At 46.2% G+C, this 13,900-nt stretch overlaps 3 protein-coding genes across 3 annotated transcripts; 2 read left to right on the top strand and 1 right to left on the bottom strand.

The window, feature by feature from the left end:
- Positions 1–1,261: 1,261 nt before the first annotated feature.
- Positions 1,262–4,478, bottom strand: Pmar_PMAR025519 (calmodulin-domain protein kinase, putative). The gene is made up of 12 exons (XM_002765133.1): positions 4,387–4,478; positions 4,260–4,341; positions 3,997–4,061; positions 3,658–3,758; positions 3,528–3,604; positions 3,416–3,475; positions 3,009–3,123; positions 2,861–2,961; positions 2,708–2,811; positions 2,155–2,236; positions 1,982–2,103; positions 1,262–1,757 (listed from the first exon to the last, which is right to left on the bottom strand). The coding sequence occupies exons 1-12, from the start codon at positions 4,440–4,442 to the stop codon at positions 1,622–1,624; spliced, it is 1,101 nt and encodes a 366-aa protein (XP_002765179.1). The 5' UTR covers positions 4,443–4,478; the 3' UTR covers positions 1,262–1,621.
- Positions 4,479–9,060: 4,582 nt separating this feature from the next.
- Pmar_PMAR025518 (conserved hypothetical protein) lies at positions 9,061–11,170 on the top strand (the record flags this gene model as incomplete). Its single annotated transcript, XM_002765132.1, has 10 exons — positions 9,061–9,174; positions 9,220–9,352; positions 9,683–9,806; positions 9,851–9,912; positions 9,967–10,052; positions 10,379–10,543; positions 10,612–10,722; positions 10,772–10,883; positions 10,930–11,000; positions 11,051–11,170. The coding sequence occupies 10 exons, from the start codon at positions 9,061–9,063 to the stop codon at positions 11,168–11,170; spliced, it is 1,098 nt and encodes a 365-aa protein (XP_002765178.1).
- An 816-nt stretch (positions 11,171–11,986) lies between these two features.
- On the top strand, positions 11,987–12,591 carry Pmar_PMAR025517 (hypothetical protein; the record flags this gene model as incomplete). The annotated part of the gene is made up of 5 exons (XM_002765131.1): positions 11,987–12,070; positions 12,120–12,188; positions 12,232–12,293; positions 12,347–12,466; positions 12,516–12,591. 5 exons carry the CDS (start codon positions 11,987–11,989, stop codon positions 12,589–12,591), a joined length of 411 nt encoding a protein of 136 aa, XP_002765177.1.
- Between the last annotated feature and the right edge of the window lie 1,309 nt (positions 12,592–13,900).

Raw genomic sequence — 13,900 nt, 5'->3', positions numbered from 1 at the left:
TCTGTCCCTCCGATAGTATCCATCTGATATTACTAACAACAAGGCGCGAAGGCCGATCTTCGTCAAACTCTTCTCTGGAAGTATCCATCCTTGTCTCAAGCCGGTGATCAAACTATCGGCTCCGCTCATCAAACTATTCCTGGTCACTCTATCCGCATGTGATGTGGCCAATAACGAATAAGAGTAGAGACCATTTAGGCGGAGTTGTAGGTCAGCTCGCACGCACGCTGATTCGTGCGTAAAGCAGACTGCCTCTCTAAGCCGTCGATGCACGTACGTATGTTGAGGACGCTGAATGTAACGAAGCTGGCAAGGTGAGTGAGGCGGCGATGTTATCAGACGTGAACTGTCCGCAAACCTCATGAAGAGTGTATATCTTTATTTGTTGGAAATATGACGATTGATGCATTATTACAATCATCGAGGCCTCCCGATAAGCTCAAACCGATCATGCGACTCTAATATCCAATTCTACGCAAGTGTCAATTCCGGATTCCCCGTCACCACGCAAACGAGAAAGAATATCTCCCATTACTCCCAAGCTTAGCATTCCCCTCATACCAACCTCAGTATCCATCCGTGATTTCAACAAGGTGTGGTATGTGTCCACTGACCATGTAAATGGTACCAAACATGAGCACATATCCTTCATACTCCGACTCGTTCCGGGAAGTGCCCACCCTAGCTCCCACGCTGACAGGTACCGACTTATCTAAAGACGCCAACATAACTAAAGCCACGTCAGTAGCATCGCGACATATATATTCCGCCAATAAAGATACAACTATTGCGCAACATAGAACCGCAGATGATCGGTAAACACATTCTAGTCAAATAGCCGCAGCACCATCGTTCGGAAGACTACTACGATGATCCCGACGATATGTAGGCAAACCTAGGGGAACCTCCGACGCCCACGAACCAATCATTAACTGTAATAGATTCATATACATGTAAGAAGAAGATTCACCATTAAGGCTATATACCCTTTCACATGGAGGAATATCGTAATTCCCCTTCCGCGATCCAACCGCGCAAATCTCCACAAGCAAACTACTGCATTCTATCTTCCCACTTTTACTGTAATAAGGATGTCGTATGGTAATCTCTCTGTCAGCCTACTCCTTATATAATCGGTATCCAAGGTTGACATGCGTAAGATACAAAACAGGTCCATTTATAGAACTTATACAACTCAACACGCTTCCATCGCCGATAACGAACAATTAATAAAATTGGGCGTCCATCCTCCCATCACGACCATCGCAAATCTGATACTCCGATACAGGATATAATTGAACCGAAATAATCCACAAATTATTCCGATAATATCATATCGATCATCTGGGCGAGCGCTATTTGAAATCACCTATATACTTTGTAGTGAGGTATCGCGGCCCATAACAGGCAAAGCCCCTATGAAATCATCTACGCATATTACAGTGTACTATGAAATTGAATAATCATCTTATCCCAGAATCTCCACCAAAAATCAGAACAAAAAAAACTAGCGGAGCGATGCAGCATTTCGTATTAATACTCATATAATATCAGTGAAAAAACCATCGCTAAAATACATTCTATATTTTACACTCTTCTTTCCCTCCAACATTCGCAAGCACTAATCAGCAGCTAAAAGACTCCGTTTCGCTCCGCCATGTTTTAGCGACAATAAAGGATCATTATCAAGTCGTGGTCCTGCTGCCCGATCGCCGCATGAGTATAACAACGAAGTCAATGCCGGACCGTTGGGGTACCTGATGAAGACCTCAGCGTTGGAGGAGGAATGCATGCTCTCCTCAGCTAAGCTTGGGAGTATATATATACCAATTTGAATACAAGTGTTCAGAAACCAATAAGAATTTCTACCCGGTATTTTCATATTGTCACCAACGCATAAGACAGCACGAACCTGCCCAATCCTACAACTGACGCACACGTCATTTCGAGTTTAGTGACAACTCTGTACACTGTAACTTACCGTGCCTTTGCACGAGGACTCGGAGTAAGTTGCCAATCCAAGAAGTTCACATCGACACCCTCCGTAGCAGCTTCCGCCGGATGCCAGAAATCCAAATCAAGATCCACACAAACTCCATCGGGCTGAACAACGACCCTTTAAGCTTTGAGGAAATGCCGATATAAACTCCCTACCAGGGGGGCGCCCAAATCCAACCACGGATGTTTGCTGGCCTCTTCAGCTGAGAGCCTTTGAGTCGGGTCCAGCAGTAAGCATCTGAATAAACTCTTTAACACTTGATTATACTAAAAAACCAAATTGGACAACTTTCGGACCTACTTTGAATCTTACGATGAGGAACCCCAAGATTCCCCTACACAACCTCACCACGGAGAACTCCCGATTTCCGACACAAACAAACAGCCGTAGATATAAACTCAAAACGAACAATCCGTTCAACCAGTGTTCGGTGACCATACCACTCCTCCGCGACATCACGTCCGCCCCCCCCCTATCAGCCATGTACACGCTATGACCTCACAGACTCTATAAAGTGTAGCATAGCATACTAGACATTATGTCACTAAGTAGGATATTATGAACAACATAATATTAATTCTCAAATCCAGATGTGTACACAATCGACATAAAGTATCAAGCGCCGCGGCTACATGGACAATATATTATTAAGCTAATTATGAATAGTCAATACCACGCCTTTGCTACATCGCGGCCAACCATCGTTACCTCGTTAGGAAATCCTTAGCAAAATCGCTGACCCCATTCCAACACTCATCCAGGAACTCGATCGGCTCATGAAAGGCATTCAGAGGATAGAAAGGCTCATATCCCTAATAAAATACATGCATCATTTTCTCAGCGGAGCGAAGCACCTCCTACACATAACATAGTAAAAGCCATAATTCCCAAAGCAAACATGTCCACCGCACCATCGTAATTTTTCCTCGCCAATTGCTCTGGCGCGAAGTAACCCGACGTGCCTAAACACCAAAATCTACAGCGGAGCGAAGCTCAGCTAAAAGCCCACCTCTTAATGTTGTAAAGGTGATCTGTTTCGTATCTTCTTTCACAGCTTCGGTGAAGCCGAAATCACACAGCTGGACAATCAGCCGCTCTTTACGCTCGAGGACGAGGACGTTGTGCTAAACAACATCGTTGTTGACTCACAGACTTTCACCCGTCGTTGAAAGTGTATTAGTATTCAACTTTGTAATTCTACTCAGCACTCAGAAAACTATATTTATTAATTCAGCAAATGTTCAGTTCAATTAAAAAGCGACAGTTTCCCGATTTTTTGTGATCCAGTAAGATTTTTTCGTCATCATAAATAAGTGAAAAGTTACAAGTCTCCACAACTTTATCAACTTCACCATGCGACCGCTAAATATGATACATCCGAATTTCGTGGCGCGCGGTCACAACCTCCCACGTTACCGGTTTGATATCCCCATGTACAAGATTCTTCCTGTGCAGATAGTCGATAGCACTGACCAACTGAAAGAAACAACCGAGGTCCCGGGTTCAATTCCCGGCCATGACATTTTACCTGACTGACACAGTTTCTCACAGCTCTCTCTGGTAATACAGCACACTTAGTTAGGTGATAGAGATCTCCCATTGGTGCTAAACAGTTACCACCTCCATAGTAGTTCATCACCACAACATGAACAACTCACCATAAGGTGTTATCAACACTAAGCTCTTCTCGGTCTCCTCTGTATCCAGTACTGGTAGTATGTGTGGATGTGACAACTGTGAATGCCATGACACTTCGGCTCTGAAATCCATACCAATCAATGATCAGACTCTCAACGCTGAGTAGCAGGTCCACTTGGACGATCGAGGATCCAGTTACGATGAATGGCAGCTTTCAAACGAGGTGATAGAAATACATGTGTTCATTAACCTCACCAAGATATAGAATATGCCGGGCCATGAATTCGGTTGATACATTCCCTCGATAATGATCGACACAGACAGCGCTACATGCTCGTATCCATCCCTATCTCTACTACCTCGCTCTTTCCAACTCCGCTTCACTGTACAGTTTAGCCTTCAATATGGCCTTCACAGCTACTTCCTAATATCACACACCACCGATCGACCACTACTACTACTGCCACTCTCAGGCGGGGATTGTTATCACATACAACTAATATTCATTCATCCAACTATTCAACTTCGACCTAGAAATTCAGAGGAAGCCTCCTCGAAGCCTTCGAGACCCAATAATCCAGAAACAGTTTTTACTGTCTTTCGAGGCAAACCCGAGTGGTACCTTATTCGTGCACTTATCTCGAGCAAGAGTAACGACGCAAGTAAAGCCTTGACCGTAGATGACTTCTCCCGTCTCTTCATATCTGATCACATCGAGTTAGACTGGATCCTGTAGAGGATCGAAGTACTTCTGGCTGAGCACCTTCGTACCCTCCAATGCGGAGATGGCTTTCCGATGGTGCATGAGACTGGGAGAAATAAATGAAGACAATGTGAACCTGTAACGGTAACTTGACGAAACCACGTGCCGTCTGTCCAACTCGATTAGCGTACTCAATGGATGTCTACTGAGCTTCAAAGAGCAGTCCCAGGATTGGATTTCACATGAAAAAAGTTTATCCTAGGAGCGCCTAGATCTATTGAGCACGCCGGATGCTTGAGAAGACGCGTTAATAGCGCGCGCCCAAAAAATCGAGTTTTCGGGTCACGTTCATTTCCAAGCGTGTGCAGGTCCTCTGGATTAAAGAAACTTGTTTTCATTTATGAGTTGAGGTTCAACATCGTCGGAAGATATTGAACGTGGACTGGCGAATCAATTCTAGGCAGGCCTTCTATGCGAGCTCGTTTCGAGCCTCCTTGGAAAGTCGTCCTTAGCCGATCGGAAGATCGGGTCACCTACGGTGCAGCCTCTACGCTAGATTGTGTTTTACTCAGTCACTTGCCTATAACCATATCTCGCCAGTACACTCCGTATAAGAGAGGGATAAGTCAACAGAGACTGCTCAATACAAGGCGGATTCCTCAGCGATGCGGAGACCCAGGATAACTCTCTAATGGTAGCTGATTAACCTCCTCACAAACAGTCGTTTTCTCTTCGTTGTATGAGTCATGCCCTCCCTCGTCTCTCAACGACGTCCATTATCACCACAACGGGCACCACAATCAGCTGCTGCCGTGGACTTGTTCTCAGCATTGAACCCTCGACAGGCTCGGTAGGTATCCCTCTCTTCCTTATTATGATCCTTTGTATTGTTATAGGAGGATATCCCTTATTAATATGGAACGCTTGGTGGACACACTTTCTAATGACCAGGCGGACTTACTCAGGAATTCCCTCACCCATATTGTAGGTCTTGGGGGATACCACTTTTAATGGGATGAAATTGGGGCGGCTATGCCACAGCTTCAAGATATCGGAGGGGGATAGTGGTAGCTGATCAACTCCGACGACTCGGTCGAGATGTTGGGAGTAGTGGTCGATATGCTATTCTCGGATGGGGTCGATATGCCGTCTGGGATGGGGCCGATATGCCGTCCGGAATGGGATCGGTATACCATCCGAGATGGGGTCGACATGCCATCCGGAATGGGGCCGATATGCCATCCGGGGTGGGGTCGATATTCCATCCGGAATGGGGTCGCTATGCTATCTAGGATGGGATCGGTATGGCATCCGTGGTTTGGCCGATATGTAATCAGGGGTGGGGATTATATGCCATCCGTGATGGGACCGGCATGTCATCAGGGATGGTGTCGGTATTCCATCAGGGATGGAGTCGATATTCCATCAGGGATGGGGTCGATATGCCATCCGAGATGGGGTCGCTATGCCGATCGGAGGTGAATCTGAAAGCTCGTTTCAGCTGGTGGTGTCGTACTGAAGCTAATTAGCTATACGCCAGATATCCTTCTAACAGTAATACGGTATTACTAACACCCCTTGAGGCTATGGCATATCGACCCCAAGCGAGATTAGTCGTACTAACATCTTGTGTGGGTGGAGTTATTGAAGGTCAGCCGATGTTGTAGATCTTCCCATCTTCTTATCCATCTACAGTACGGCGGTATAATCGTAGAGCGGTATCTTGGAGCTATGGCATAGCTGCCCCCCGCCACCACCCAACTACCCTCACTAACAACAGAATGGGCTGACGTGCGGGTTGGCCGCCCTTATGATCAGAGGCGGTCTCCCCCTCTTCCCCCTCCATATCGACTCCTTCTTCTCCTCATTGGCACATCGGCTATTTTGCTGTCATATCCCCCGACTATAAGAAATGCTGTTTTATGGTTAGGTTAACCAGGTCGATGTCCGTGGGGAGATCGATCGACATAACTTTATACGGGCAGTTGAGAAGAGTACGAGACAAAATCGACGATTGCGGAGAGAAGGGAGTCGTGGGAGGCAAAAGTCTCGGCCATTGTCTCGAGGTAATTCTCATGGGTAATTCTATCTGATCTGATCTGCAACAATATTATTCGCATCAATGGTGACCCTGCTGGGGTATCAAGCTATTTTCCGTATTCATCACGTATTTTTCATGTGCCACATGACCCACGATCATTTATCGGAATGATATTTTTCTTCCCAGATGCTGAAAACTCGAACCCCTTCCATCAGAGCCAGGCCCGGGTCGCCGACAATACCGGAGACATAACAGTATTCAATGCGAAGTCGACAGCTTACCAGATCGGAGGGACGACTACTGTGAGGAGAATTCTTTCCTTGAATGCTCTCTTGCGGTTCTCGTAGATATACCTTGTCCCTCAGGTAACTTCCCCTATGGCGGAGTCACCTAGACCCCCGCTGGAAGAAATCCACACGGCTCCGGTAAATCCTCGTGTCTTGGCGGAGGAAGCAGGCCAAACAGAAGCCAATGGCCGGCCCACTGCGAGTAAGTCTCTTTCCGATCACATATTCACTGGCGTAGCTAGTATGAGAAGTTGGGGATCTGCCAGTACCACGGGGATGAGCAGAGTGCCCTGCGTCAGTTTCGAATTTCCACTTGAGACTGGAAGCTCAACTCCAACAACGAGAGGAGAATCGAATTCAAGCGGCTGAAAAACGTCGGCGAGAACTCGAACGGATCGAGCGGAAAGAATGCACCTTCAGGTAGGAGAGAGTGGAATATTTCCGCGCAGTGCTTTTGTTGGATCATCCGACGTGGAAGCAATGAGGAGACAGTGAGAGAGACATCGTCATTTGTCGTTGTGCATTATCGTATTAATGAGATGTCGATCCGTGTACTTTCAGGCCTAAAATAAACACATGGAAAGGCCCTCCGCCCCGACCATCCAATTACAGAAGAGCGTTGAGGGAGCGAGGCATGGAGTTTGGGAATACCACTGCTTCCCGCAGTCCGGCAATCACATCCGGGTGAGATCCCCAGTGGAGATCTCTTTCATCTTTAATAAAGTCTCCACGAATCTATGAGTGTCGAAAATTGCCTGTGCAGACTTGAATTTTAGAGCCCTTATAGTTTCGCAGACTATTTTACAAAGTCAGGAATTGTCTGCTACTCGATAGCTCCTTTGTTATCCAGACTCCACACTTCCCCGTCTCCTGGTCACTCGATGTGTGTCATGAATACGTCTTTCGAGGAAAGAGAGAGGAACCAAGAACAGTCTGAGTTGGAGCAGGAGTGCACTTTCCAACCTAACCTTACTAAGTGACGAACCCTGTCAGAATCCGGTCCACTCAGCGATCGACAGGTTTCTCACCCGATCCAAGACTGTATCCGGGCTGGCTTATCCGTGGGAGGCTACGGCTACTGGACCGCGGTAAGGGGTTGGGATTGTGTCTTTATTGCAGAGAGGCGCTGATGTATAAGGTACCGTGAGCGGAGGCAACGACGAAGGTTCATTCCTCCGCCACGCAGTCCTATACGAAGTGGCAAAATGACGGTAGGGAATTCTCTTAGGCTGATCGGACGAAGATGTTGTCATTATCAGACATCGTTTTGGGCTGATCAGCTGCGGTTTTCTCCTGGGGACTCGACGGTGTGTACACTGTCGACTTCAGCACAGAACTTCACGAAACACCCGTGAGTGAAATCGATCGTCTACTTCTGGTTGGACTGTCTTCTTCGCCTTAGTCACTACGACCCTGTCTCGAAGTGTATCCATCATGTTATCAACGCTCGAGAACTCCGGTTTAATCAACAGGATTGGGGGAAATACATACGAGCTGAACGGGTACACAATTACCATCTGCCGCCGATCGCATCCGGGTTACAGCGCATATGATAGTTCACACAGATTATCGTTGCTAACGATGACTTGCCCAATCACTTGAGTGACGCTATCATAACTCTCTCCTTAACTCTATGTTTGCATGTACATCGTGCTGATTGTACTTAGATTATCGTTGCTAACGATGCTGTGCATGGCCACTCAAGGGACGATACCGCCGTCTTGCTGCATCGTGAAGGGAACGGTGTAGGTGTCGGGTTACTGTTATGTCAGTGTTATATGCTCAGCCTCTCTGCTACTTATGTATTATCAGTCTTTGCTGTGTCAGGATTCGACGAAGGAAGCTGTTCCTGATCAAGAGACTTTAGGGTGAATAACATCGACATTGAGTCAATGAATGCCTCATAGTGAGGTGTCTTTACTTGATGAAAGTTGACCATGATGACGGGAGTAGTCTTCTTGGCTACTCTTATGTGACTGAATGTAGCCTTACCAAGTAAACTGTTGTTATCATCTATCTGTATTGCGTTGGTATTAGTCTCATATACCGCATCAAATGATGTCGGAAGGTCATCCTCCAGTGGCCGATCGCCGATTGAATTTCATCGCGCCTTCAACCGTATCTCAGCAGTTGCAATCCAGTGTTGGAATATGTGTTTGTTTGTCTCAGCCGAGTTTAGGAATTTCCTCACGAACGGTTTAACCAGGAATCAGTAATCTGTGATCCCACCACAAAATAGCATACGATCTTTCCTATGCTTAGTAGGTCTATTGACCACGTGAAATTCGTGAGAAAAATAAAAAAATCATATTTCGGGCGCGCGCGAAATTAAGAGCTCGAATTGGCAGAGTTCCAACGTGTGGTATTGTAACGATCAGCAGCAGCAGTTTGCATGATTCTCCTCTCTGAATACAATGCTCTGTGGAAGGCCATTATTCGCCCTTCTCGAGACACTTATAATGATAGCGATCTGGGACCGGCCAAGTTCCGTATAAGTGGCGTACCGGTAAGGCGCCTTGGGTAGCGACTTTGGGTATTGTTGTGATGGTAGGTGTATCGGGAGGATATTGATCTTATTAATTCACGAATGCAACGATTGAAATGTAGTTGGTTTCATCCGGATTGGCATTTCGAAAGTGTAGAGGGAAATCGGACGGCTTCACCCTGTGTGGTGTATTTGCATGGTAATACTTATAAGGAGGCTAGACTGGTATTGATGTCGCAATAAACGGGTTTGATATTAGGAGGGTGACCATTATTATTTTCAGTGGATTTTCTATTCGTTCGTCTAAGCAAGGACGGTTTAGTTTTCTTCTACAGTTTTTTCGAACAACCAGAAATTTTCCGCGTAATTTTTCGGGAAAAATCATCGTCGCAGTACCGAACTCAACCATCTCAAAACTGATTGAAAATCACGAAAATATATTCCATCCGATTGTTCAATAATCGAAGCCTTTCAACGAGTGTAAAGTTGTCTATTTTTTCTGAGAAAATCACTGATTTCCTTTTGTCAGGAAATTGCAGCTCCAGAGTAGAAGGCTTGCAAGCCATTCCGGTTCTACTGCCCCTCCATATTAGTCTCTTTGTTTTTGACTTTGCCGGCTCTGGTCAGTCAGATGGTGACTATGTTAGTCTTGGGTGGTATCTATTCCATAGATAGCTCCACTAGAGAGTGTCTTTAGATACTACGAGAAGGAGGACTTAGCGACCGTATTGGAGTATTTACGAGGATCTGAGCTCGTGAGTGAGTGAGGTCGTGGTGGCGGTATTGGTCGTATGTGGATGCTGAGTGTATCAGGCAGGATCGGGCTTTGGGGTCGCAGCATGGGAGCGGTGACTGCCCTGCTGCATGGTGACAGGGACCCTAGTATAGCTGGGATGGTGGTAATAATAACGCGGGGTGAGGATATATGCACATGGTCAACTACATGTCTTGGTGACTGTATGAAAATTGTGAGAAAATTTGGGAGAATTTTGGTTGGTTTCTGTACACACTTCGTATGTGAACTTCTATAATTAGTGAGGAAACTCCTGAGCTCAGCTGAGAATAGCGGACATATATTCCAACGGTGAAGGGCTCTCGTAATAGACGACGGTTCCCCAAGTGATGGAATTTTAGATATACGTACTACACTCCATATATGTAGGTAGAGTGGGAATATGCAAACACACAAGGGTGTTCGGGAAATATGTTTCCTTGTTGATTTCAGATAGACTCGGCGTTCGCGGACATCCGAACACTGGCGAGTGATTTAGCTGAAGAACTCGGGCTGAGACTGCCGGGCATAATGCTCAGTGTTGTGTTGGGAATGTTGAGGTTGTCTGTTAGAAGCAAGGCCCATTTCGACATATTCGATTTGCAGCCTATTGCGCATGTGAGTATCTTGAGGTTGAGCGTGCAAGATACAAAATAGGTCTGAAAAGAGACCATTTCTCGTGCCAGGTCGATCGAACGTATATTCCGGCTTTGTTTACGGCGGCTCGGAACGATACTTTCGTCAACCCACGTAATACTGATGCCCTCTTTGAAAAATATGCTGGTGATAAAAATATGGTAATACCAGGATTGATCGATCCCCCTCTGGGCTGAGAATTTTTGTAAGGTTAAAGTAGACGGCAACCACAACTCGACTCGGCCGAAATTCTTGATGCATTCAATTGCGATATTTTTCATCAATACTCTGGGATGTGAGGCGACAGTTGATGCGATATTGGGTAAGATGTGTTACGCACAGCGAAGATTTTGGATGATGAATCTTAGATTTGGAAAGCCTCTCACCGTGTGGGGAGGAGAGGGTGAACGACGGTGATGAGGAGTCGACACGCAACGAGGTAGTGGATGAGATATTTTGATTGATCGATTTCGATAAGATATTTTTCAGGTTCGGGATTTGATACCGGTCCCGGCGCCTCCTCCTCGTCGAGATCACATTAAGTTTGGAAATGACCGATTGATTGACGCTGGTAGGGGGTGGGTCGTCGGGTCGGATATGAAAGTTTAATTTCAGCGATACCATTTTCGTGTTTCGAGGAAGACCGAATGATCGAAGAAGCTCTGAAGGAAAGTTTAGAGGAAACTTCGGTTGAGGAAAGGAAACGACGGGATGACGATATGTTGCTTATCAAAAGGGAAAAATCAGCCTTATAGCCTTTCCGGTCGTGGTCTGTGTGATTGAGCGACGGTCGGATGCGATCTCGCTACGCCCATCTGATCGATTATGTATTTCGCCTGGTCTCGGGGATCACGGCCTTCATTACATTGTGCTGATTGTATTGTGGTTTTATTTAATACGTTGAATTACTATGTACTTTCGTGTACCTGTGGTCGACTGTTTCTACCATTATCTATTCCCATAAACGTTGGTGTTGGGTAGGGGGGACTTGAGAGGAAACGGTTGGGGATTTTAACTGCATTGAACGAACGCAGGCCACGGGGTTAACGAGTGGAGTTTATTCACTGATGGATGGCTTCTGTAGTTATATAACGTCGATGGTGGTGTCCAAATAACGACATTATGGGTATTGTGTCTTTACCTTGTACATGTTGTACACAGGGCTTTCGCCATGGAGCTCGGGTTCATTGGCATCCGATGTATTTCTTAGCAGCGACGTGATTACTCCCAGAATAGGGGTCCAGAATCGTCCGTTTTCCCAGGGCCCCAGAATAGCCGTAAATCTAGCCGTACGTGTTATTTGTAGGATACGAAGCTGACAGAATTCAACAGTGTTTGTGGCTACTGGGTGGCGGTGGCGGATATAAGAACTGCCTCGAACATGATGGTGAATAGTACAGCTAGCGAATCCTAGTTTGAATTTAAATGTCCGCGGCTGAATCACTAGAAGGGTCTCAAGCGGCGCCTCCTCCACTCGAGAAATTGGAGAACACCGCGGAGGTCGCTCAAGTATCAGGTCTAGGTGATCTTACCTGGTATTCACGTTTGGTTATGGCAGGTTGAAAATGGCGCAGTCGGAGGCTCCAAGGAGTTGTTGAGGAAGAACAGTGGGCTGCCTCCTATCGAGGTGAGGATGTTTGTGTGGATGATCATTTTCATATCTGTCTTAGATCGACGCTCCTATTTCTGGAGAGTTATATCGTCGGGTATTCTATCGAAGATCGAATCAAAGGTAGGCGTATGTTAGCGATTCGGAAATAGGTCTGATCGTGAACTTGTCTACAGTTACGGCAATAGGAGACCACCCGAACGAACTCTCTATGGAGAGAAGGTTGAAAACCCTTCAGCCAAGTATGGTCTTTCGAACAAGTTCACAGATCATTTAGCTGCAGCTAAAATGTACAGGTAAGAAGGGCGACCTGGGAGTAAATGCTGATGTATGCTTTATCGATAGGAATAGGAGCTTGAAGACCGCAGTGGATCGTGAAAGGTTCATGGAAGGTACACGTGATTGGATGATGAAGTTGTGAAATGACAGGCCCTAATTATGTTGTGTTTGCAAGTGAGATTAATGATTTAATCCTTGTGGTCCTGATAAGGCAAATTAAAGTCTTTAGCAGAATTCAGTTGAGAAAGTTCAGACTTGCAGACTCTGGAACTCGACATTACGTCATTAGTTGTAATGAATTATCTCGGGAGAAATACCTGCCTTTTCTGAAATTATAGAAAATCCGCTTCAATGCCATTGTAATCAGTGGGCTTAGATAGACCACAAAACATGTACCCAGCTTGCCTAACTTGTGTATGAACAACGAAATGATCGTCCTTATAGCTCTTCGATGCAAACTAATCGTCCCTAATCTTCCCCGTAGAATATGGCATATCCCGGTGACCGCTTGTAGGACAGCAGAATGCTCCCATGAACAACAGAGCGAGTGCAACTAGTGGTACTGTTACTATGACCAACACCTAAGACCACTGCTCCTGATAGTAGCATCCTATGAACAACACAGCGACGGAGACTAATGTCACTATGGGCAAGAATTGAGAATACTCCTCCTGTGAACAACAAACGGCGCGGGGCGAGCGAAAAATTGCCTTCAATATTCCCGTGAAAATCTGAATTTACCTTCTCCTCACGTCCCAGTCATGAGACTGGGAAGTAGAAATCGGACGATGCGTTACAATATCCGAAAAATTGGATCAATATGTCCTCAAATTAGATTTTTGAAGTTGCCAGAGGTGCGAACAGTACTTCTCTAATTTGTCCGGAGCCTCCAGCTAGCCTTGCAGTTAAAATATTGTCTGTATATATTGAGTGCTTGATACACTTTGTATGTCGAATCGACACTGTCGATGGAAAATCCAAGGAAATCCGCTGCGTGAATCAGTTTTGTACGTGCGTGAAAGACAAATCACGTCACCCGTGTACTCATCGAAGCGAGACGGTGTCCGGCACTATGATGTTGAGTGTCTGGAAAATCTCGTCGACCCACCCGTCCCACCCAGGCCCTGGATCCCAGGGGCTTGCCTGGTAGGAACGTTTCCTCCCTGGCTGATCGATTCGCGGCTCGAGCTCTTTCCCCAATGTTGAGCAAGGTCGCGGATGAGAGCCTGGGGTTTTACACTGTATAATCGTCCACAAATTCAGGAAAGTTCTTGTGAAAGCCCCTCCGAATCGAGAGTGTGGGGATTGGAGAACCGAGGCGTCATTCAGCGAAGGCTGGATTTCCAAGTGTGCGTGAGATTGCCAATCAATTAACGTCCAACGTTGCCACTAGTCTCAGACTAGTAGTCTTATGGTCTAATCTGTAGATCGGCAATCGGGGAATCCATGAC

Source organism: Perkinsus marinus (genome assembly GCF_000006405.1).
Source record: "Perkinsus marinus ATCC 50983 genomic scaffold scf_1104296975596, whole genome shotgun sequence".
In the NCBI taxonomy this organism is placed as follows: Eukaryota; Perkinsozoa; order Perkinsida; family Perkinsidae; genus Perkinsus; species Perkinsus marinus.
The sequence above is the reverse complement of the archived record's forward strand: the minus strand, read 5'-3'. Positions and strand labels throughout refer to the sequence as shown.